This window comes from Passer montanus, unplaced genomic scaffold (assembly GCF_014805655.1).
Source record: "Passer montanus isolate IOZ18808 unplaced genomic scaffold, ASM1480565v1 scaffold72, whole genome shotgun sequence".
Taxonomy (NCBI): domain Eukaryota; kingdom Metazoa; phylum Chordata; class Aves; order Passeriformes; family Passeridae; genus Passer; species Passer montanus.
In genome coordinates this window covers 126,727-150,315 of record NW_024372370.1, presented here as the reverse complement: position 1 = coordinate 150,315, position 23,589 = coordinate 126,727, and the positions used below count along the sequence as shown (strand labels likewise).

General features: G+C 37.3%; 2 protein-coding genes across 6 annotated transcripts in view; both read left to right on the top strand.

The window, feature by feature from the left end:
• BIVM (basic, immunoglobulin-like variable motif containing) overlaps nucleotides 1-2,582 on the top strand; it is a 30,549-nt gene extending 27,967 nt beyond the window's left edge. The window contains exons 23-24 of the mRNA XM_039730420.1: nucleotides 547-631; nucleotides 1,928-2,582. Of these exons, the coding sequence (XP_039586354.1) occupies nucleotides 547-631; nucleotides 1,928-2,479 (637 nt within the window). The 3' untranslated portion in view covers nucleotides 2,480-2,582. The remainder of the gene's footprint in view (nucleotides 1-546; nucleotides 632-1,927) is intronic.
• A 1,779-nt stretch (nucleotides 2,583-4,361) lies between these two features.
• Nucleotides 4,362-20,922, top strand: LOC120512324 (protein-lysine methyltransferase METTL21E-like). 5 transcript variants are annotated; one of them, XM_039730465.1, is made up of 6 exons: nucleotides 4,362-4,522; nucleotides 6,251-6,335; nucleotides 15,458-15,551; nucleotides 17,222-17,274; nucleotides 17,616-17,733; nucleotides 18,671-20,922. In XM_039730465.1, the coding sequence occupies exons 3-6, from the start codon at nucleotides 15,503-15,505 to the stop codon at nucleotides 19,093-19,095; spliced, it is 645 nt and encodes a 214-aa protein (XP_039586399.1). In that variant the 5' UTR covers nucleotides 4,362-4,522; nucleotides 6,251-6,335; nucleotides 15,458-15,502; the 3' UTR covers nucleotides 19,096-20,922. The 5 variants fall into 5 exon arrangements, with proteins under 5 accessions (XP_039586399.1, XP_039586398.1, XP_039586396.1 ...); XM_039730464.1 differs by lacking the exons at nucleotides 15,458-15,551; nucleotides 17,222-17,274 and adding exons at nucleotides 6,565-6,658; nucleotides 14,940-15,097; XM_039730462.1 differs by lacking the exons at nucleotides 15,458-15,551; nucleotides 17,222-17,274 and adding an exon at nucleotides 14,940-15,097 and having other exon boundaries at nucleotides 4,365-4,522.
• The last annotated feature ends 2,667 nt before the right edge of the window (nucleotides 20,923-23,589 follow it).

Below are 23,589 nucleotides of genomic sequence, written 5' to 3'. Positions count from 1 at the left end.
TGTTTGCACACTCTCTTGGAATGTTTGCCCTTTTTCACAAATAAGTCTTGAAGTCTAGACAGAAATGGTGTTTCAGTGTGCACTTAACCCTAGTTATTCCTTGTGTTTCTTCCAATAACGTCTACTTCTTGCTTCAGTTGTAGTCTGAGCTGCAGCAAACTGTTGAAAAGTAGATGGCAATAAATGCAGAGCTAATAGTGTTTTAAATAGTAAATGAAACTTCTCTAAGGTACAAGTGTAAAAATAAGGCATATTTATAGGCATTTTGTGCTATGGCAATACCATTTAGCAAAATGAGTTCTGTCTTCACTGAGACATGCTTTTGGAAATGTTGATGTTAGAGAAAAAGTTCTGCAACTAATGGAGATGGAGCAGTGTGATTGTGATATGTTGTTTTAACTGAGAGTCTTTTGTCTGATTTTGTAGTAGAAAAAGCTTTGAAGTGGAGCAACTTTCCTCGACATCGTTTACTTCAGGAATTTTCATTTTATGTGTGTGCAAAATACCAGTAGTAGCCATTTTGTCAAGTTCCTTAACTTTCTGCACATTCTGCAAGGATCACTTTGGCTGGACTAGGACAAAGATAGATGGGATCCTTTTGCCTGTGATGAAACAACTGAACTTGCAGCAGGTGAAAATCTACCTATAGTTTAAGAGTAACAGGAAAATTGTGAGAAAAGCATTTTAAAAAGAACAGCAAGGCTTTGAAGTAAAATGTCTTTCTCAGAAGCTGGGCTTTGGTTTTTAAAGTCACTAAGCTTGCTTCTTTAGACTTCATTTCTGTATGATTTGAGTATGCTGTGAGGGACTCTGCATAATTTCTGACATTGGTTTCAAATTTCCTTACCTATCAAGCACCCATCTTAAGTCCAGGCTGCTGTTTTTTCTGGACACAGTCAAGCTACAGGTACCCGTCAAGCAACTTCAGTACTTCTAGAAGACAGTGTTCCATAAACACTTCATAAAGTATATATAAGAGTGCCCCTGAGGTTTTGGTGGAGTGATACTGCCCATTTGTTTCTGTACACATCCTTTGAGAAGAGTGCGGACTGAACTGTTGAGCAAGTGCCCATTAGTAATGGTACTCTAATTTCCAAGTAAATATTCTGTCAGCTTTATTAACACTTGAAAGTGAATGGTGATGCCCACTGTGGTAGCTGTCGAAGTAGTTTGTAAAATTGATCCCCAATGTTAGATTCTTTTTTCCTCTTGCCATACACAAGATAGATACATTGTCTAAATCAGTGTTCTACGTTCTCTGTGTCACTGAGTGGAGTGAAAGCCCTGTAATTATATACATATACTTTCAGGTTGACTGGAATATCCTTTGGAAGAATCTGTCTCTCCTAGGCAATGTTAGGGATAAAGTAGAGGACTGGCTTAGCCTATACAAAAAGCCTAGCTGTGGTTGAATAGCACAAATCCACACTGTGTGAGTACTGTTAGTTCTACTCTTCAGTCTTTATTCTGTAGCAGCATGTGGTGCAATGAGCCTGAGTCAAACGCCTGCGTGTTCTTGCACTCGGAGGCAGAAATGTGAAGTGCACTTACATCATTTACTTAGTAAACATTCTGCTTTCACAGCTGGAAGCTAAGGATGTGTTTGTGAGGACAGACTTAAGAGCACTACAGAGATTCTCTGTATTAGGGTTGACAATAGCAACATATGTCTAATCACCAACAGTGCAATATTTATGAAATCTCACTGGAGTTTGCTAATTATTAATTTCTGTAAAAGTTCTTGTTGCCTAATTTATTATAAACTATGGGTGTTATTGTAATGATGTGTCTTATTGTTCACATCTGTGTGCATATGTATCAATTTCATTACTCCTTTGTCCTGCTTTAATTTCAGGTGCTTTATAATATAGCTAACAACTGAATTCCCACAAAAACATTCAACTGTGTTTCTGTTTTATTTTGATAGACTCAGCTTCGAATCGATTCATTCTTCAGACTAGAACAGCATGAAAAACAAGCTATTAAAAGCCAGAGACTGCGCAGAGCCGTGACTTGTCTGAAGAGAAAGGAAAAGGAAGCAGATGATGAAATTCAGGAGGCTGCTGCTGTCACGGAGACAGAGCTTAAACAGCCTGGGAAAAGGAAAGGGCAAGGTACCACAGGTGGTGCAAATCAAGCTGCAGCAACAAAAGTACAGAGTGGAAAGAGAAGAAAACATTCAGATTCCAGAAAAGAATTTTTATATGGAGGTGGTTTTATTGGAAATTTGCATCTTTCAGAAACTTCTAGTGACTCCTCAGTGGAGGAATCCAAAGGCAGAGATTTAGGCAAGAGCAAAAGGAGGAAAAACATCTCTGCAACAGAGATGGCAGACCATAAAGAGAAAAAAGGGTGCAGTAGTTCAAGTGGTGAGGATGAAGACCTGGGAAATGTAGTCATGGTGACTGCCAAACCTGTGTTTGAAGGCAGAAAAAAGAAATCACGGAGCAAGAGAGCAATAAGAAAGAAAATGTCTTAAATAAAATAATTATTTAAAAAGACTGATCTTCCTGACTTGAGCTTTGTAAATATTCTAATGAATTCCTTATAAAATGTAATAAATTATCCTTATTTGTACTTCATTTTGTCATTCACTTTCTGTCCAGAACTTAAATAGAAGTGATTCCAAACAGAACACTAGCACACTTACTCAGAAAGACCTAGATTTCACTTGATAGAAGTTTCCAGGCTTCTGATTTTAAAATTGAGCTGAAAGATGTTGTCCATTTATTTCCATTCTAATTGAGTTGATAGAGTTAAAACCACATGCAATCAGTTGCTTCCTTAACTTCAAATTGAAATAAAATTCTGAAAATGTTTTGGGTTCTTTCTAGGTGTTGGGAGAAGTAAAATACGTTCAATTTTTTTGTTTTTCTTCATCCCTAAGCCTGTCTTGAAAGTTTTATGCCCAAAGTAATATTTTTTATTGAAGAGAAAAAAAATCAAAAAAATCTCAAGGAAAAAGATGCAGTACAGTAAGTCCCTCTATAATCTAATGTGCAGTAATTGTTGATATTCTGAATGTAAAATACATGTTTCTAGATTTGGAGTTATGTATTACCAACTCCATTTGGAGTTTGGCTGTGTTGAAAGACAGTATTTGTTTGCAAAAGTGATGTTCAGAGTATCACTAGTTGCAGCACTCACATTGTATTAATTTGTGTGGGGTGATGTGAAGCTCAGACTTCTCACATGCATCTCTTCTCTGAATGTAACATTTATTTCCAGCTCCTGGGTGTTAAGGAGGGAAAGCACAGAATTTTACCAGTCTTACTTGTGTTCTTACATTACATTTTAGTCCTTGTTGTTTTTTGGGGTTTTTTTGTTGGTTTTTTTTTGGTTTTTTTTTTTTTTTGTGATCTCATTTGATATTTCTGCATTTCTCATTGTTTCATTATTTGAAATCCAAGCCCATATGTTAAAGTTTTGTATGAGACATTATCCTCCCCTAAATGGGGGAGGGGCTGAGGAGAGCTGGGTAGGATTTGGCCCTTATCATTGCAGATAGTCTAATACTTCGTGTACAATTTTTACTGGGTGAAAAATCATCCCTTTTGATACTTCTTTTAGAAAAGATTATAACATTTTAAGCAAATTCTCAGTCTGTCCAGCCAGTTTGCAGCACTATTTTATAAATCACTCATTAACATTACTGAATTTTGCTTTAAAAGTGTGTATCAGGCCCTGGTGAGTTTTTTATACAAGTAGAAGAGCTCCCTTTAATTTCTTCTGCTAACTATGGCACAGAGACTCTCACTTCTTTGTAGGGCTTTTTTAATGTTTTGGTACAATAATTTATTATTTTTTGGCAACACCTAGAAAACCCAGTTGAGATTGAAGTCTAATTTTTCTAAAAATGTGTAAAGTAAGAGACGGCTTCTGTCCTGATTTGATTGCAGTCTGAAAAAGAGAAGTCTTAGATACCTGTGTTTGGTCCCACGACAGTGTTTTCATCCAGTGAATGAATGGACATCTGGGATATGGAGGAGTGGTATGTTTGTATTTATGCAGGGTGACAGCAGGGTCATGGGGTTAGGATTTTGAGGGTTATGTACCTTGTTACAGTTCTGCATTCTAACGGGAGCATTCCTATACCACAGCTGCAAAAGCACCCCTTCCCCTTGATAATTTTTTCTCCTGGAAGACCCTTTCAGCTCTGAAGAATGGCTTTGTGCTCTTCGGTTACTTTTTAGTACCAGTGAGGAGTTGCAAACACCCTGCCACTATTTATTTAGTAAACAGTGCTCCCAAGTGGGTTCCTTTGTGCTTGGAGCTCCCTTGGGGGGTGTCTCTGGCTGTTCCAAAATTGCTCCCTTACGTAAGGGCTGCGTGGTGCCCTCTTTGTGCTCGGGCTGCAGCTGTCGGGTGTGTGATCGCTCCCGGTGTGGTGTGGGGATGTTGGCAATGCGTGACACAGCCTTGGGAACACGCCTGTGCCTGCGGCTGTCAGCAGGGGAAGCAACCGGCAAGATAAGGACTGTGCTGTTGGAACACCATCTTTGGAAAGCTGTGAGAGATTCAGGTAACGTTGACCGAAATGTGGTGGATGCCAGTGGTGTTTCACTTGTCTCTGTCTTTTATGCTAAATTAGTTTATATAATTCACTTTAAAAAGTGTTACTGAGCTGTTCAGTGCTGTTTAGTTGCTTGTAGTGCTCCTGAATGCCCACGTTGGACTATTTTAGGTTGCTGTGTAGTTCAGTGCACCTCAGGGTATTTTTAGGATGACGTAAAAAATGTAGAGGACCACAAAATAAAATGGCTTTGTCCTGTAGGGTGATTTTACCTTTTATTTTGTCTTCTAATGAGAAGAAAGTCTGTCATTTTTAATATTTCTGATATAGAAAACAGGCTGATGAATGTAACGTTTTCTGCTTAATATCCCTGTAGTTTCTTATGCCACTTGTTATTCAGAAGAGGCATACAGAGACTGAATCCCACTGAGTCTCTTTTCTGTTGCCTGTCTAATCATGTTACTATTGCTAAGTTCATGTCTAGACATAAGTATAATGGCAATATTTTTGTTCTGTGTGCTATGGTGACATGTAGAGAGCCCCTAAGTTATTTTCACCTTCAAACAGGATAATGGCCGCTGGTATTGTAATAGTATAAAGCTAAACATTGAACCTGTGTGCCTTTTGTGGTGTGAAGAGAGTAAGGTGCATCCTCTCAAACAGGAGAGGGCTGTTCCATACTGTCCTCTTGATCCTGAAGTTTTGAGAGAAAAACCTACCTAAGACTTTGCACTGTGAGGACAATTTCATATTCAGAATATATTTTTATCTTGATTGTCCTTTTTTTTTTCTTTTATTTTATTGTTTGGTCCTACTATGGAGAGATACTCTTTTAGTCATTGCCTTATTTAATTGCATCCCTATTGGGTGTTTAGACATCTGCAGATTATTAACTATGCACTGCCTGTAACCACCCTGGCAAAAATTTCCACATAAGAGTAGACATTTAAAAATTGTATCAAAATATCAAAAATAATCAAAGCATTGTGTGGGGTTTGGTTTGTGGTTTTTAAATTTTTTTTTTGGGGGGGGGAGGTTGTTTTGGTTTTTTCTGGGTTTTTTGTTGGTTTTTTTTTTGTTTGTTTGTTTGTTGTTTTTTTTTTTTCCCTGTGCACTCAGTGTTCTGATTGTAAAATATCAAGAATTGGAGACTATTGGTTTTCTGTCTGCTTTTCTGCAGACAGCTGAAAATTGTATTGTCCTCTGTCCCACTTTTCCTACTACTTTTTTCTGCAGCATGCTGTTTGTTCTTATAGGCACATATTCTTTCTGTTCAGCATGTTATTCGTAGATCTTGCTCCCTTATTCTCATGTCCAGCTTTTACTGTTAGATTGTTTCCTTCCCTTACAAGCCAATTAATTCAAACAAGATTAGATCACATTGGTGCAATTTTTCTTCTCTTTCAAGGATTTGTTTCTATCTTTCCTTTCAATCCTTTATAAGCCTACCAAACCTGATTTTAATTTCATAAAATAGATCTAAACATTAATCAAAACTTTGGTTTGGTTCTTTGTTTTTAATCTGTTCTTTTTCCTCTGTGAGAATATAACAGTTGAACTAGTTTGCTGTGTCTTGTACTTTTATGCCTTGAATATTGATACTTATGTGTCTTCATGACTTTACTATCAGTAGAAGTAAATTGCAGCATAATACATATATTTTTTTTAATGAAGCTTATGTGTGAAAGAGGAAATAAAATAATTTTATTGAGACAGACTTGTGTTTCTCTGTCCTAGGGTTTGTGGCATAGCATGGATTTGACATCATCACAGCATAATCATCTAAAAAATCAAGCGGTCAGAGAATTCAAAAGACAAGAGGGTAAAATGTTTCTTATTTCACTATGTTTCCTTGTTGCATTTAAGAATAATATTAAGTATAAGGAACAAAGTGTCTTGCTGACAATGAGCTATCTTCTAATTTTTTTTTTTTTTAAGAACTGTGTTTATGGCATTTGTACAGAAAATGCAACAGATAGCACTGTTGTAGTATGCTAGCAAAGCATGAGGTATTTCAAGTGTGTTATACCTGCATACTCTTGTCCTGGCAGCTTCCTGCTGATGCCTGGCATCTGTCCTCCAGTTACTTGCCTGTGTCTGGTTCCAAGGAATGAAGCTGTGACTATGATCAAGCTTTTCAGACAGGTTTGTTTACAGGCTGTCAGTTAGGAGAATTGGTTATTACAAGCCTGATTTCTGTCTAGACAGCCTCAGACCCTACCTTCAAATACTTTCAGGGGCTGTTGGCAGTGTTTTCTCTTAAGTACTTTCGTGGCTGCACATCTTTAAGGATTCTAAAGCTTCATAAATTGTCCCCTTTTTAGTAGTTACCAAGAGTAGGTTCTGCGATGGGGTCTAGTTGTGTTCTACAGCTGATGCAAAAGGAGGACATTTGAAAATTTGTTTTATTTTTCATAATGTTTTTGTGTAAAATCTCAGCTGAGTTGTGGTCTGTGTAGAGCCACGTAGTTCTCTTCCCTGTCTATAAACATTAGTCTAAGAGAATGAGAAGACATGAATTGGATATCTTTACAGACTTTGCCATCTTAAATTCTCTGCCAGGTTCTGGAGGTGGAAGGGTGCTGAATGTAATGCATGGAGATTTTCCTGCTTGATTACTTTGAGCCTGTGCCTTCCTTGTTCTCATCCTCTTTTTTCTACTGCTTTCCCCATTCCTATTTCATTATTCCACCTGCCCAGTCTCAGTATCTGTTTCTTAGGGTTCTTATTCCAGTTTGGTTTCTTTGCAAGTCTCAGTCATAGGAACATAGACTCACAAAATGGTTTGGGTTGGAAAGGACCTTAAAGACCATCTAGTTATAAACCCCCTGCCACGGGCAGGGACACTTTCCACCAGACCAGGTCACTCAAAGCCCCAACTTGGGGCTTTGAACACTTCCAAGGATGGGACATCCATAATTTCTCTGGGCAACCTCTTTCAGTGTTGCACCACCCTTACAGTCTGAGCTCTTTATATTTGGTGCCTTCCCCTTTGTTTATTAATTTACTTGTCATACATTCTCCAGTTTAAAACTCCTTATTTTTGTTCACGATTCCCATTACTACTGGTTCTCAGTTTACAAGTCAGTCCTCACCCAGGCTGATGATTCCTTTTGTGGTTTTAAGCAATCAGTTCTCCACACCTGTATTGTTAGATGTCTCTCTCTCCTCACATGTTTTCTTGTATTAGCTTTAACTCTTCTTGGCTAAATGTTTCTGAGACCAGATGCTACCACTCCTGTCTTGATTTCTTGGGAAATTACTTTACCCTAGTTGCCTTATATAAATTCACTCCAGAATAATTTCACACCAGAATAATCTCTGAGATAAAAGGAGAAGAACAAGTTTGCAAGGTGTACTTGTCCTTGACAGTCCATCGTCTCACTTCACTTGGCCATGGCTCAGTTTTTAATCCATAAATATCTGAGAAAATGCTGACCTAGTAACCTTCTCATAAATCCTGACATTTTAATAGGGACACACTCCTTCTACTTGCCCTGCCTGACAGATGTCCTCATTGATGGCAGTTCCTGCCATCATTTAAAGCATCTTAGTGGAGTCCAGAGTGGTGCCTTAAATGGGACATACTTGGAATGGAGCCAAGTGAAAAGCATCCTAACCCTGTAACTTACAATTTAAGATAATTCAGCTGGGAGGAGGTAGTGGTGTAGCACCTTATTCATATTTCCTGGGTTACTTCTAAAGATACTTCTCATCTCTCTCATTCTCTTCTGCACTGATGCTTTTTTACTGACTTCAAAGACTTTGTTATAAAATGTGAAAAATGTCCTGGGACCGGAGCATGGACCCATGCTTTCCTTTTCACAACTGAGTGCCCAATTTGTAGTTGGACTTCTCCTTGCTTGTTATTCTTCTAGCATGATTCTTGCAATCCTGGTTTCCTACTGGCTCATCTTATTAATTTAACACTTCTCTGTTGTCTTTCTCTCCTCTCAATAAGTAGACACACTATCTTTGCTTAAGACATGGCTAAACTCAAGTGAAAACTTCTTGTGTATGGATAGAACTGAGGTTGGAGGCAACATTCAAATAATCAAGGCATACGTGACCTTTGTAGGGAAGTCAGTAACTTATTCTTCCACCTCAGCCATGTGCCCATCTTTCCTATTTTCACTTCTTTAGTCTTTGCAGTAGCTGCATTTTGACAATAAATAATATATCTCAACTTCCACATAAGAAAAGTGGTATGACTGCATGGGTTGGTGTTCAGGTCCTTTATACAAAGAAATGTTTTAGAAATCAAGAATTATTGGTAGCTGAATACTGACAACGTTTTTTTAGGTCTCTTCCTATCTGTCAGGAAGTTAGCTGCCTTTTATAATGTATATTAGGCCATCTAATTTAAGAACAGAGTCTGCTTTGCAGTCAAATGGACATAATTTAGTTATTTTTAGAAAGTAAATAAATTCTGAGACCAGGCTTGGAGATGTTTTCAATGACAGACAAACATGATGAAGTAACAAGTGAAGTACTTGGCAAACTTGAATTCATTATGTGTTCAGAAGATAAAATGACTACAGTACTTCTATTTCCAGCCATTTAATGGTTTATAGATGACCTTTGACTTGGATAGGGCTGGGATATCAATGTTGTAAATTTGAAACTGAAAACACACCTCTCAAACCTGGATAATTACATTGACTGGATACTGTGAGCAAACCCTTCTCTTGTTCTTGTGTCCTCATGCTCTGGGCTTAAGTGCATTTTGTCTATTGGCTGAGAAGAGTCTGCCTGTGGGTTGCAGTTTTGTATTTCTGCATTTCAATGTATAAAGTTTCAAGCATTTTGTTACCCTGACGTGGTATCTCAGATTAATCAATATAATACACGCCTTCATTGCTATCACTTCAGCAGACAGAGCTTGTAATGAATGTAGTGGAAGCCTACACTTGCAGGATGATTTCACTTTCTGTAGGTAAGGATGAAATAAGAAAAAAATAACTGTGCAGTTCAGACATACTGGAAAGGTACTTTGCTTTATATTCTTAGAAAGGGGTATGTTACATCTGACTTCTGTGAAGTCAAGAGCACGATTAGCTTTCCCTCCTAACACTTTCCTGTGAGAGCCCTTAGGCTGAAATAGAATAAAATAGAAATAAGAAATAGAAATAAGTGGAATGAAAAATAAAAACACTAACATGATGATGCCTGAAATTTAGGGACTGCGTAGTGATTCAGGATTGTGTATGTTTCCACAGAGCCATCTGTAGTGCTTGTAGGACTAGGGCTCTGATCCTGACATGTCAGTAGCTCAGTAAAAGTTCTGACACTCCAGAGTCCTACTATTGTGACCTCTATGTAGTTTTAGGATAAATTTGGTGTGAGACATTAGAAATACCCATATGGATTTATTGGGATACCTTTGGATAATTTCTATCAGTGGAGCAATGTAACTCTTCTCCAGTAATTTCTTACAGTCACAGAACTACTTGCAGGTTTGTTTCCTTACTGATCTTTTTGCAGGTGTCCTCTTGACTTTGGGATATATAGATAGTGACAATATATCTTTTAAATATAAACAGTATGTATTATATATGTTATTTCCACATTATATAAATAAAATACATCTTAAATACTTAGTTTGGATGACTCCACTCCTGTGTGTCCAGAGTGATCCGAAGATTCCCGGATATTATGAATTCTTGGAATCTCTCAGAAACTCTCTAGCATCACTAAATCAGTAAAATCAGCACAGGTAGTCCTCCTTTGCAGGGGCAGTTGCTGAGAAGTCATAGAGAAACCATCTTCACAGCTGCTGATGCATGGTATTAAAATATTTGTAAGGACAAGCCTAAATGGTAAACTTTAAATCTAAGCTCTATTAGTGAGAATATGGGAAGATGGGAGAATATGTTGCTGTAGGGCTGAACTTTGTCAGGGCAAGTTCATGCTAAAGTCTTGGATTTCATTCCTTTTGCCAGTTGGAGAAAATCCATCAAAGCAGGAGAGAAGCAGATGACTGGATCTTATTTCCTTATGACATTGGGCTGTGACACCATTTGACCTCCTGAGATTAAGCTGAGTCAGGCCAACACTCAAAAGAGACTAATATATTTTTTTCTTCCTTGTAGGCTGCTCCCATGAATCAATGTGTGAAAATATTTTTTCTGAATGAATGCTTCTTCTAATCCACTAGCAAAGTACTTGGTGTATGTTTTGTTACTCTATATGTTTTTTGTGAATAAGTCTGAAAATGGAGCTATTGAAGGCTAGTATATTCTTCACAGCTTTCATGGTGGAAGGGTCCTTTAACTTTTTTAGCTATGTTTTAGTTCAGGTACCTATATTTTATGTGACAAATGGTGTAAATAACTAATCATGTAGCTTGTTTCTAAACAGGCAATACTTCTAATTCTAAGCAAAATTGTACACATAAAGATTGCCTTAATTTTTATAGAAAAAGATGCTGCAGATAACAATTTTTCCATTCTGACGTGGTCTATTTCATGTTATTTTCTTTCTACTTTCCCTTCCCTACTTGAAGGAATTCTGCAGCTTTCTCTTAGCAGAACTCACATCATTCTGTTTATTTAGCTTTTGTTCTAACATATAGCATTTTATGCATATAAACCTTTGTTTAACATGATGTGTGAATGTGTCAGCAAAATCCTCTACACAGGATTTTGGAGCTTCACACACATTTCTCTAACTAACCTGCCACTGACTTCACAACTCTGGTTTTCCACATGATTAGTACCTCTGTTTGGAAAACTTTGTTTGCATTTCAGTTGCTTAGCCATTGAGAATGACGTTTAGGCTCATGTCAGTGCAAGATGTGTCAACAGTACATGAGGTTTTCCCTCAGTCCTGATAATAATGTAAAATCAAGGGTGCTCATGGAACATGCTCCAAAGACGTTAGACTTACATAATAAGCAATGCTTTATCTAAAATATTCCAAAGAACACTGTAAGTAATTAACCTATTAGGCAAAAAGTCTTAAGAAACTGAAAGATATTCTTGAAGAATTTGGGGCATCTATAGATGGTAACTTTTTGTACACAAGTTCAAGACAAAGGAGTTCACTATGTTTCACTAAGAAAAATTATCTCAATTTCTATATATTGCCTTGAATAGATCACACTGCTTCATCTTACCATAAATAAGGTTCTGGCACTAGAAACTCCAGTGGTTTCTGTGTTTGCTCATGCAAATAGATGAATAGGCCAAAGAAAATAGTTCTGTGTGTATACCACTTCCACACTTCTCCACATCAAAGAAGAGGATGAGGGCAAACCTATCTTGTCAAACACAGCCTGTGTGTTTGTCTTCTTCTTGCTCTGTGAAGAAGGGAGGAGCCAAACCTGGCAGACTTTTAAGTTCTGATGGTTCAGTATCTGTGCTCCAGTAGTATTGCTGGAAATGCCCATTATGCACTTCCATTCTTACAAGAATTTATAGCCAGGTCAGTCAAGCTTCCTCTTCTCTTATCCTACTCTATTCTACTGATGAGTAATCTCCATTTGTTTAAAATTTCATTAGAGTCCATTCATTGACTCAAAATTTCAGGGCTTTTTTTTTCTGAGCAAGAGAATATTCACTAGCACAGAGGTAAACACTTTCAGGAGAATAACTCCCTTTCAGCTTTTTACACCTGTTATTTAGGAACTAGTTTGATCAAAGGACGAGCAGAATTTCCTTAATGTTTTCAGATATTAAAAGAGTTCATCTCACTTGGATTTTACTTACTCTTACAACAGTTTTTGTGTCACTTAAAATATTTCCCACTAGTTCTTTATTTTTCTATTCTCAGTGCTTTGAGGGCAGTTACAGAAAAAATAATGTTTCCTTTTGTGCACTCCCACAAGAAGTTGTTCTGAAAGATAAGAAGCAGAAAACAGAGGAGTGTTTTTTGCTGTTCAAAGGGAAACTTGTATGAAATAAATGAATCTGACTAAAACTCTGCACTCCTTATTTTTCAGCTCTCTTTGTCAGGATCATTAACATCCTGGTTTTCTGATAGTTTCTCCTTTGGGCCTTGTCTAACATATGGTAACTCTGATGAAACAGATATTATTTTTGGTTCTTCAAAATAGTAGTGGTTTTTAAAAGGGAAATTAAAAATAAAAATAAAAAAAAGCATAAGGTTCTCCAGATAAGGTACCTGGAAGATTACCAAAAGGTTAAGATGGGCAAAAATTCAAGAGGTGTTATTGATCAGCAGATTTGGGATTCTTCTTTCAGGGATACAAACAGTGCTCAGGAAGAGAGCAGTGGCTTACAAACTCTGTTAGTGTAGGTGCTATCCAAACCTGAAGTAGAAAGTGTGCTGATCCTGTAGGGAATAGGGGGGAAATGTTTATTGAGTGCTAGAGGGGCAGCTGTAGTACTGCTAAAGTTTTATAGATCTTCTCTCAGGAGCTTTAGAAGTTCAGACCTAATAAGTTACCAGCATCTCAACAAAATTGGATCCAAAACAGATGTCAAGGGAGGAAAATCAAGAAAAATGGTTGTAATTGAAAGGTAATAGAAAGAATAGCTTTTACTTCCACAGCTAGCAAAGATCACAGAACAAGATCAGACTACTCTTAGCAATCGGAGGAGATTAAAAGCAGGCTATATCTGGTATGCTTGGAAACAGGATCATCTATTAAATACATTTATGATATGTGTAATAAGACAGCTTTTTATTATTTCTTTCATAAGAGAAATATTATTTTTGTCCTGAAGCAGCATTTCCCATAAACATGGCACTTAGCTCATGTTTGTCAAGAGCTCCCTGATTACAGGCACAGTGATGAATGTGTTTTCTCCCAGCTTAACATCAGAGGCTTGAAGAGGCTGACACATACTGCTTGTTTCCCAACAGGTTAAAATACCATGGTTTCAATGTTGGGCATTTTATTATAGTTATATTAATAAAATTTATGAAAACCTTTTTTTCCTGTAGTGTATGCATGATATTATTTTTAATTTTGCTGTATTCCATTATTAGGGTTTTTCCCCTGCAATAAATTCTACAAGTACTGTGGTTGGTTAGTCAGTTTTTATTGGGTTTTGTGTCTTAATATCAACATAACAAATTCAAATATTTTTGTTTTTTCTTGCTTGTTTGCTGCTATTCTTTATTTTCCTGTGATGGTGAAATTCGAGTTACAAGCTCAAAGCACTGGCTAATAAATTTGAGCAGCTTCATGATGTCTTTTTGTCTGGTATAATCTTTTTCTTTGTTCACCCCTGCTTTTGTTCCTTAGGCCTTGTATCCCAAGGAAGGAAGGGAGACTTTGTCTATATGTTATCACAATAATAATACTGAGGCATATGGCAATATAAATGACAACACTTGGGGTCATTATGTCCTGTGACAGCCATGATTCAAGGGAGAAGAAAATGTGAAGAATCTTCAGTAGAGCAAAGTCTTTTATGTTGATGAAAGCATAAATGGTTTCATTTTCCAGAAGCAGCAGATCCCAAAATTAATATCTGTGATTTTGATAGGAGCTGCAAGCTTGATACAGAACCTCTGCTTTGGACAAGGTGGTAACTGGGTTATCTAAATCTCTAGCATGCTTTCTAGAAGGCATAGCTTGCAAATGTTTTTCTTTCACTGGTTCGCCAACAGACCATAGCTGGCTATGAAAGCAACATTCCTGTGAAAACTTGGAATGAATCTAGACTTTGCTAAGAAAATGCTCTAGACAGTTTCCCTTACATATTGTTTTCTGACATTGTGGTGCAGTTTTGTGTGATGATGGCAAAACTGAAACTATCTTGGTGTTCTGCTAAAAAGGAATGAATCCTCTTCTGTTAGAACAGTTATCCAGGATTTTGTAGCTATCATAAATATTCTTTGCTTAGCAACAGGGATGGTATTCAGGATATCAAGCCAACTGGAAAGTATCCCTCTGACAGGGCTCTGTTGGGGTGGGTGGATAAGCTTTCCTGACAGCACGAGTGCTTTCACTCCTGTCTATCATAATTTGTGTTGCTAGGATCTGTTTCACAGGTTTTGTGACAGACTTATAAATTATATTCTGGCTCCTTTTGTTTACTGCCAGAAAGAACCAGAATATGGGGAAAGTGAACAGTAAAAGGATATGGAGAATAATGAAAAATCCAGGTGCATAAGGCTGTGAGTGTCTATACTAGGGTAGCTGTTCTTGAAAGGAAGAAGAAGTTTAAAGTTTTCCTTTGGGTTGCTGAAATGGAAAACAGTGTATGTTAATATTCCCTTTCTTTACTTTGTATGGACTTGGCTGCTTCAGTGAAACATGAAAGAAGTTATTTATTCACACACTGAAAATTTCAATTAGAATTCAGGAGAATAGCTGTGTATCATGCTGACCATTAATGGTGAAATGTATTTTATTCACAGATGTAATTCATATTCTTGCTTTTCAATATGAATTGGTAGTTTTATTATCAGTCCACTCAACCTCTTTGACATTTTATACTTTTGCTTCCAGGGGAAAAAGAAGATGAACAGATAGTTGCAGAAATCATGGGGAGGCGTTTTTTTCCTGATCATACAGCTTATAAGACCTGGGAAGGCTTTCACTTTGCTGGCCATGAGATAAGAATTACAGAAGCCACTGATTGTTATGGGGCAGTCGTCTGGCCGTCGGTACAATATTTTTGTAGTATAGTTATTTTTCATTTTTGGAGCCATCTAGCATTTTAAGATTTGTTTTGTGTAATAAATATATTTTTTAACATGTTATAAATCCAAGGAAATAATTCTGTGCTTCTCTGTCTCTGTTCTGCAAAATCCAAACCTGAATTTAACCTGGTTTTGTGTGGACTTACGTTTCTCAAAGCTTACTTGGTATTTCTTGTGCATGCCCCAATCACCCAAGGTGTATGATCTTGTGTCCCCTCCTTGCTTGCCAGTAGCTTTTAATCCTATTAGCCAATTACCAGCATATTTTGAAAGAAATATGGCAGTTTTATGATGATTGCATTTCTATACGTTTTATAAATACAGATGGCCGTGTAGCAGACAGATCCAGGTTGCAGAAACAACTGTGATATGAACTCACAAGGTGTTAGCACTCACAGAAGCTACTCAACCTACTCATGTAAGGAACAAATTTACCTTGTTAATAATAGACATGGGAAAATGTTCAGCTGGAGCTTTCAGTATCTTAAACAGCTGGAAATCTAGTTGGAGAGAACAATTTTCCTTGGCTCTTGATATAAGAACCATCAATGCTTTCACCATACAAGTAGTCTTATTCAGATTTTGAATCTGTCCAAAGCAGCAAACTTACTGTTTTGAAGTAGTTAAGACTGAAAGAAATCTCCAGGGAGGTGCCACAATGCATGATGAAATATTTTGTCCCTAAAGGAGAGACCCAGGATGTTCCATTTCTTTCCCAACTGCCTCAGCCTCCTAGGATCATACAAATTTTTAGAAGTATGACCATAGTTCAGCTGAGGATAGTTGTTCTGCTCTTCTGCTTTGAAGTCCAAATGATATTTCTGGTTTTAGGAGATCTGGACTAGTCATCTGTACTATGTTTTGATGACCTCAGTGTATGTCTTCATGGAAAGTTTGGCTGACTACCGATTATTCATGCAAAATCATGGACTTTACTGAATAACATATATATTTTTTTTTTCTGGAAGTACTTAGCCAGTTTTGTTGTGGAAGGAAGACAATCCTTCGATCTCTGTCTCTTGATGTTCTTCCTTCCACTTTCATCTAGCTGTACTTGAAATCTTCTGAAAAATGTCAGTCAAATTTGTCAAAAATGCAAAAACTTTAAGGAAAGTAAAGTTTCTGCATGTTTCCTGGAAAGGAATGCAGATTTCAAAGTTTCCCTGATTTAACCCTCAGAAACTTTGATTATGCTAGCCAGTTTCTACAACAGAATACAGCAAAACCCTGAGGGAAGGAATTATAGAAATTAATGTAACTAGGAGGAAATCCTAATATAAGGTCAAATATCATGTCAATATAATGTCAAATATCAGATCCAGTCTTTAGGAACCTGACTTTAATTATTCCTGATTCTCACAAACTGATTTCTATATCAAAGTGCTGTTGATTAAATGATACATGTAAGTTCAGATTACCTCCTCTTCTGTGCTCTGAATTAAGAGGTAGAAGAAACTCCTTTGTTTTACTTTCTAGCATTAACACTGGGTCAGCAGTCCTCCTGATCCTTTCCTTCTCATTCATAATTAGTTAAAAGCAAAACTAAATTTGCTGTGCCAGGGCAGGCCACTAATAATTGTCTTTCCGGGTGGTCATCTGTATTGTGAAAGCATATAGCAATCATCTTATTTGTCAATGGAGATTATCCATTGACAAATTAAGCTATCAAAGTTTGAGAGCTATCAAAGCTATCAAAGTCTGAGAAAAATATGGAAGTAAATATGGAAACTATCTTCTTGAGGGAAATAAAAGTAGCAGTTTCTATTTCACCAGTGAACTAAAACTCACTGGTCATTGTGAGATAGGGCAGAAAAGCTGAAGAAGATTTTTAATCACTTTAACTGATCAGTTAATCACTTTATACATGTGTAAGGAGTCTGTTGTAAATGCTCTTTGTGGCTCTGTTTGCTATGACGGTTTGCTAAGCTTAACAAGGTAAGCAAATAGAAACTGCAAACAAACTGAACCAGAAGAAAAGGAAGTAAATCTATTTGTCCATTTTGAATCCTAACAATAATTAATTATTGCCAGAAATAATTGACTATTGGAAGAACTTAACAAGGGCTGTTGTGGATTTTCTCTCAGAAGCAGTCTTTATATCAAGATGTTTTTGTGAAGGACGCATTTTATCTCAACCAGAAGTAAGTCCAGTTATAAGCAGGGATTGGTGACCGGAATTTTACAACTCATGTTATGTCTTGTGACTGTTATGTCTTGTGACAGATTATCTAATTGTAGTTGCTCCTTCTGTCTGTAATAATTCACAGACCTATATGGGGGCATTTTGTAGCATTTATTTTGTGGCCTATAGAGCCCAAAGAACATATTGAGCTGTGGTCCATTATGGATTGTGTTTGAATGAATATTGCTCATTTGAACATACAACAAATTTTTTGCATGCTTTTATATGCCAATTCATATTTAGTAAAGGAATTTAGTTAATTATTTTGTTCAGTATGTTCATGGATTTCCTCCCCTACAGGCTCTTGTTCTGTGTTATTTTTTGGAAACTAACTCTAAACAATGCAATTTGGTTGACAAAAATGTGATTGAAATTGGAGCTGGAACTGGCTTGGTCTCCATAGTAGCCAGTTTGCTGGGTGAGTATGTGACATTTCTCTTAAACTCTTGGAAACACCTCTCAGATGAATAATGGAGGACAAATGATGTGGCTTGGTCCTTCTAGGAGACTGTTGTTTGAAAGTTTCCAAGAGAAAGCGAGAAACAGTTATTTCTAAAAGGCTTGTTTGAAAACATGCTTTGGTGTGGTGTTGTTTTTTTTTTTTTTTTGTTCCCCTGGGTGTGTATTGATACAATAAAGAATAAAGGAGGTCCCAGTAGATATGTTGTCATTAACAATGGAGATCAAAATAAAAAATTAGTGGCTTTGCAGGGTATCAGTGGCAAATAGATTGAGCCAGATGTAAGTATGACCAGTGCATCCCCTATCCCCTTCCTTTGACCAAACAGCTCTTGGATGCCAGGTCACCTTCTATCCAATTCTATCCACTTGTGTTCCAGTATTTTCCTTCAGCAACTTGATCTTTCTGCTACAGACATTGTTGTATTTTCTCTCATGGCACCCTATTCATCTTCAAGAGTAATCCAGGTCAGTGGGTTCTTCATTTTAACAGAACTTTAGCTTTTGGTAGTCTGAGAAAGCTTCTTGTGTGAGAAGGGAAGAACCTGAGGTAATGCTTAAATCTCATGCTGACTTCTTGGATTCAGTAATTAATATTCATCAATCCCTAGTCAGCCACTGTACTTTTAACCAGTGTGGTATCAAGATACAGTAAGTATCTGAGTTCTCCCCACCAGCTGCATTTAGATAGCAATCTGTAGAGTAGAACTACGAGAAAGCAAATATTTATTTTAAACACAATATTTAAGAGGTATTGGGAGCATATGCATTTTTTTATTGCCCTCATTGAAAGTTACCTGATAAAACCAGTTTCTTGTGCAGTGGCTTTTGTGAGTGTGCTTTTACTCAGTGTTGATGTATATTAAAATATTTTATTTGTTTTCTCTGTGTCACAGGTGCCTTTGTGACTGCCACAGATTTGCCAGAACTGCTGGGAAACCTTCAGTACAACATTCTCCAAAATACAAAGCAGAAATGCAAACACCAGCCTTGTGTTAAGGAGTTGTCTTGGGGAATTGATCTGGAAAAGAACTTCCCTAGGTCTTCCTGTCACTTTGACTACATTATGGCTGCTGACGTAGTTTACTACCATCCATTCTTGGATGAACTCCTCCTAACTTTTGATCACTTGTGCAAGAATGATACTGTTATTCTGTGGGCCATGAAATTTAGGCTGGAGAATGAGAACAGATTTGTGGACAGATTTCAGACACTGTTTGACTTAGAGATGATTTCTAATTTTCCCAGTTTGAACATAGCCTTGTATAAAGCAATGAGGAAAGGCAGGATGAAAACCAGACCTTCCAAACAGAAGGTCTGAAAGAGAGATATAGGGAGGTGACAGTTGTAGCTTTTTATCTCTTTAATAATTTCCATTATAGTAGCTGCTGACACTTACATGAATGACATTTCTAGAGACAGGTAAAACAAATCATCAAATTCCTAGTGCATTCCTATAAATTCTTAAATTCAATTTGCCAATTGTGATATACACAGAAAAGATATATCTGTGACATTATCTTGACTTTTATGTGCTAAGCTGACAACTCTAATAACTTTTACAAGTCTTACCATGATTGTTATGGGTCATATAATAAATATTTCCAGAAGTTTTCATTTACAGCTTTGAACAGTCTCTTATAAGTTTGAACAATTATTTAAAACTTTAGACTATAAATCTTTGTATCTACAAGTTTTGGTGTTAAATCTAATATTTCCCCATTTTTACTATAATTTTAATCCTTCATTTGAATACTCTTAATAGGACATTAAATTAGCTGAAAAAACCTCACCACCTGGAAAACACATTTTGTGATAAAGGGATAGAATATATTAATTAATCTTAACGTAATGATTATGCTTTAATTTTTTACTTTAAATTTAGGGATTCTTCAACACAGAGAGCATATGAGGCAAGAGGGATTTAAATGTTTTATTGCTTGAACAAAGGTCTTGTATTGGAAGTGTACAACAACCAGCTGCCCTTTACAATGACTTTTAATTCTTGGTCTGGAGCTCTGCTCCTCCAAAAATAGACGGTTATCTGAACCTGAGTGAGCAACAATGGAAAAAGGACAGCAGCCATCAAGAAAGGAGCTTTGCACTGCTGGCTGCTGGTGGCTGGAGGCAGAAAACCAGCCTGTCACGGTGTGGCTGAGGCATGGATAGACTTAGAGATTTGTTTGTTTTTTTAGTATGGGCAAACAAAAAACTTTCCTCCTAACCACTCAGTACTGCATGCTCCTGTTTTCAGTGGCCTACCTGAGAGTTTTCTTTTGGGTAGGTTAATAAAATTTTTCTTTCCACACACCATATTTTCTGATTCTGTTTGTAGTTGATTTTGAGGCCTTCAAGTCTCTTTCAGGCTAGAGAAGAGAGCTTTATCACCGCTCCTGTAGCAGGCAACTGCCCTAGTAATGTGGAGGCTCTGGGGACTGTCAGTCTTTATCTTTTAACTCCTATTTGTATTCTCTCAGGGGTTTTTTATTTTTTGTTGTTGACTTCTTGAACATGCTATTGTTTTTATCTTTGATTGTGGCAGATGCATGCTACTTATTTACTCTGGCACAAGTCTGGGGCAGAACTGTGGTAAATGTGATGTGGAATGCACTTTTTGTCCCAGCTGAACATTGGGGCCCAGTGTTAGAGGCGAAGAAGTGCAGAGAGGAGAGGCTGATCTGCCAAACTTTTCCAGTGGGAGCTGGATTTCCTAGAGCATCCTTGGTGAAACACAAAGGGTGACCCTAGGATAAAACTAAAGCAATCAGTAGCATGTCTTAGCCCAGAAGCAAAATGAAAAGAAAGAGAGTGAAGTCTATTTTTTACCACTCCTGCTGAGAAATCACATGTGAGATTTTGTCTTGGAGTTTATTAGAGAAAAATCTAACCCTCATCAGTAAATTTCCTGTGACAAAATTTGTAGAGGTAGAATCCTTTATTGGATCAATCAGTATAGCTAGAAAATTAAACTCTATACAAGCTGACAGGGAGTGTTACACCTCCTTACAGAAGTTACTGCGCCTATGCCCTTGGATAATTACAGCTGTAGAAAAACAGACTGCAGAATGGAAATATTTGGAAATAATTTTCTTTCTCCATTGTGTAATAGAAATAGTTTAGTGTAAGCAAATAAAGAAACAATCAGGGATTTCTGCCATTGTTTGATTTCCTCTCCCTCTCTCCCTGCTTCCTTCCTCTTAATTTGCTTGCAATCATTGAATCTTCTGCAATTGTAGCCATAATCCTTGTATCTGAAATGGCATCTCAGTCTACAAGTGTTTCATGGGTAAATGGATTGTCACTATCATTAGTCAAATGACCTTGTGAACTCCAAAATGACGAAGGCAAAAGAGGAAGACTACAGCAAAGCCGTTAAGTGTGATCACTTTTAAGTAGCTGTCCTGCTGACTAGCCCTCCTGTTTGAGCCACAGACTGACCCCTGCTGAGCTTCTGCTGAATTCAACAGGAGATGTGTTTGTCAAATGGAGTCAGGATTCAGCACTTTAGGCCCAACAGCTTGTTAATATGTACTGGAACGTAACATCAGCTCTCTTTCTCACAAGTCTGCCTAGCACTGCTGTGTGAAGCTTCCTGGGAAATCGCTGGTGACTGGCTGCTCTATTGTACAGCCACCCTTTGTCCTCTGCTGTGACGGGCAGGTTATTAGCCATGACCAGTGGAGGGTGAGCTTGTATTTGGCATTTGCCTACAGAGTTTATTTCTGCTCTCTGAGAATAAGTCTTACATAAATGCCAAGTATTACTGACCCCTAAAGTCAGTCATAATTTTAATAACCACTCATTCTTTGTTCCAATAGCTCAGATAAAGGATCAAACTGTCATTCCGTGCATTATATTGCTAATACAGATGGCATTTGTAGCTGTAGTTTCTGAAAGGCAGGGGACAAGAAGGTCAGTTAAATTTGTGGGTGAAAGAGCTCTGCTTTTAAAGAATGCCAGAGGATCTGCCTATGCTAGCAGGATTTTACAGTCTCTTATAGGGTGTTATAATAATCAAACTAATTTAAGAGATAATAAGAGATATATAGGTATAGGTTCAATCCATTCCATGGGTTTTATGTATTTCAACCTAAGAGCAGCAGTATATTTAAGTAACTTGGTAGTAGTTGCAAAGTTTTCCACAAACAGTATGTTTTTCAAGTGCATGTGTTTTCTGGAAGGGTTCTTTTTGAATGAGTGTATGTAGAATTATTACAGTGATTTACTTTGTTGCTTATTTTATGTTTTCATCAAGGTTTTTACAAATCTTTGCCATTTTCCTCTCAGAATTAAAGAAACAAACATTTTTCACATTGTAGAGTTTCCATATGGTCATATTTTGATTTTGTCTCTCTCTTGCTGAATTTCAGTCTTGCAGCTATGAGTTATTTGGTTTTGTTTGCATTATTACACCCACCCACTTGGGCTTTTACCTCTTATAACAACTGTAAGAAAAAACTGTAGCTGCTGAAAATTTAGGAAAAAAATATTCAAATGGCAGTACAGATCCTAATTTTTATTTAGAAGCAGTAATGGAGCCCCAGCCTAAGAAACACAACTGCTAAAAATATCCAAGTAACTACCCCTGGCCGAAATGGTAGTTGAATGATGAACAACTTATATTGGTCATTATCCAAGTGCTAGGTGAGCAAAAAAGACCAGAGAACACCAAAGAACACCAGATGTTTCCTCCTGAATGGATCTTCACTGCCAGCCACATTGAGTATGTCAGGTGACTCAGTCATCTGAAGAAACAGTACATATACCAAACAACCCAGGACCTTGAAACATAAATGGATTTAGAAGTCACCAATTTAGAAGGCACCAATTCAGCCAACACCCTTTCAGTTCTGGAGACCTGAATGGTGCAGGACTTTTCCCTATTCAGCCACTGCTACTGCACTGCTGACCTTGAGGTGATCTCAAGATAAATTCAGTGACAAAGATAGACAAGCTGTCAAGATGTCATTGCTCCATGGGTGTAATTAAGAAATTGACATATTCATTCTTGTAATAGGTCTGTGACTTCAGGGAAATGTTGTTATACAGGTGTAAAGCAAAGTGGAAACTGAGCTAAATGTTAAGGGATTTAAACCTCATTCACAGGGGAAAGTTCTTTCACAGTAAAATAACATTTTCTGTGCTCCACCTTGTTTGAATTTTTTGCATTAAGGAAAAAAAGTAAATTAATTTTATTGTTGCACAAAAACAAATACTTCTGTGCAACTCTAGATAAATTATAAACACCCTAAAAGTATAAGCAGCCAGCAATAGGTCAGAATAAAATAACTATTTTTCCTTTTGCATAGTTAAGCCATCCAAACATAGAACACACAGAGTGTATTTGATAGTCTGGAATTTCAGAATCATTTAAGATGGATGGCACATCTGAAAGGTATGTAGTCATACCTTCTGCTCACATCTGGGCCATATTTAAAGTCTGAACAGGTCGCTCAGTTTCTCCACCAGTGAATGAAAATCTTGAAGAAAGAAGATTCCACGATACACCTGAGCAGCCTGTTAATTTCTTCCCCCCCGCAACCCCGCCACCTCACATATCCAACTGGAATTTCTCTTGCTGCAACTGGGCATCTGTCTATTGTCATTTTGCAGTGCACCTGTGGCTTCACCTTCTCTATAATCCTCTTGTTATGTCACAGAACACAGCTATGAGATCCACCACTCAGGCTGAAGAAACCTAGTGCTCTCAGTCTTTTGCTTCCTCCTGCCCCTTAACCCTTTCAGTCCTCCTCTGCAGTCTCTTTAGTTTGTTAAGATTCCTATTACTAGTGGCTCTACAAGCTGACACAATCCT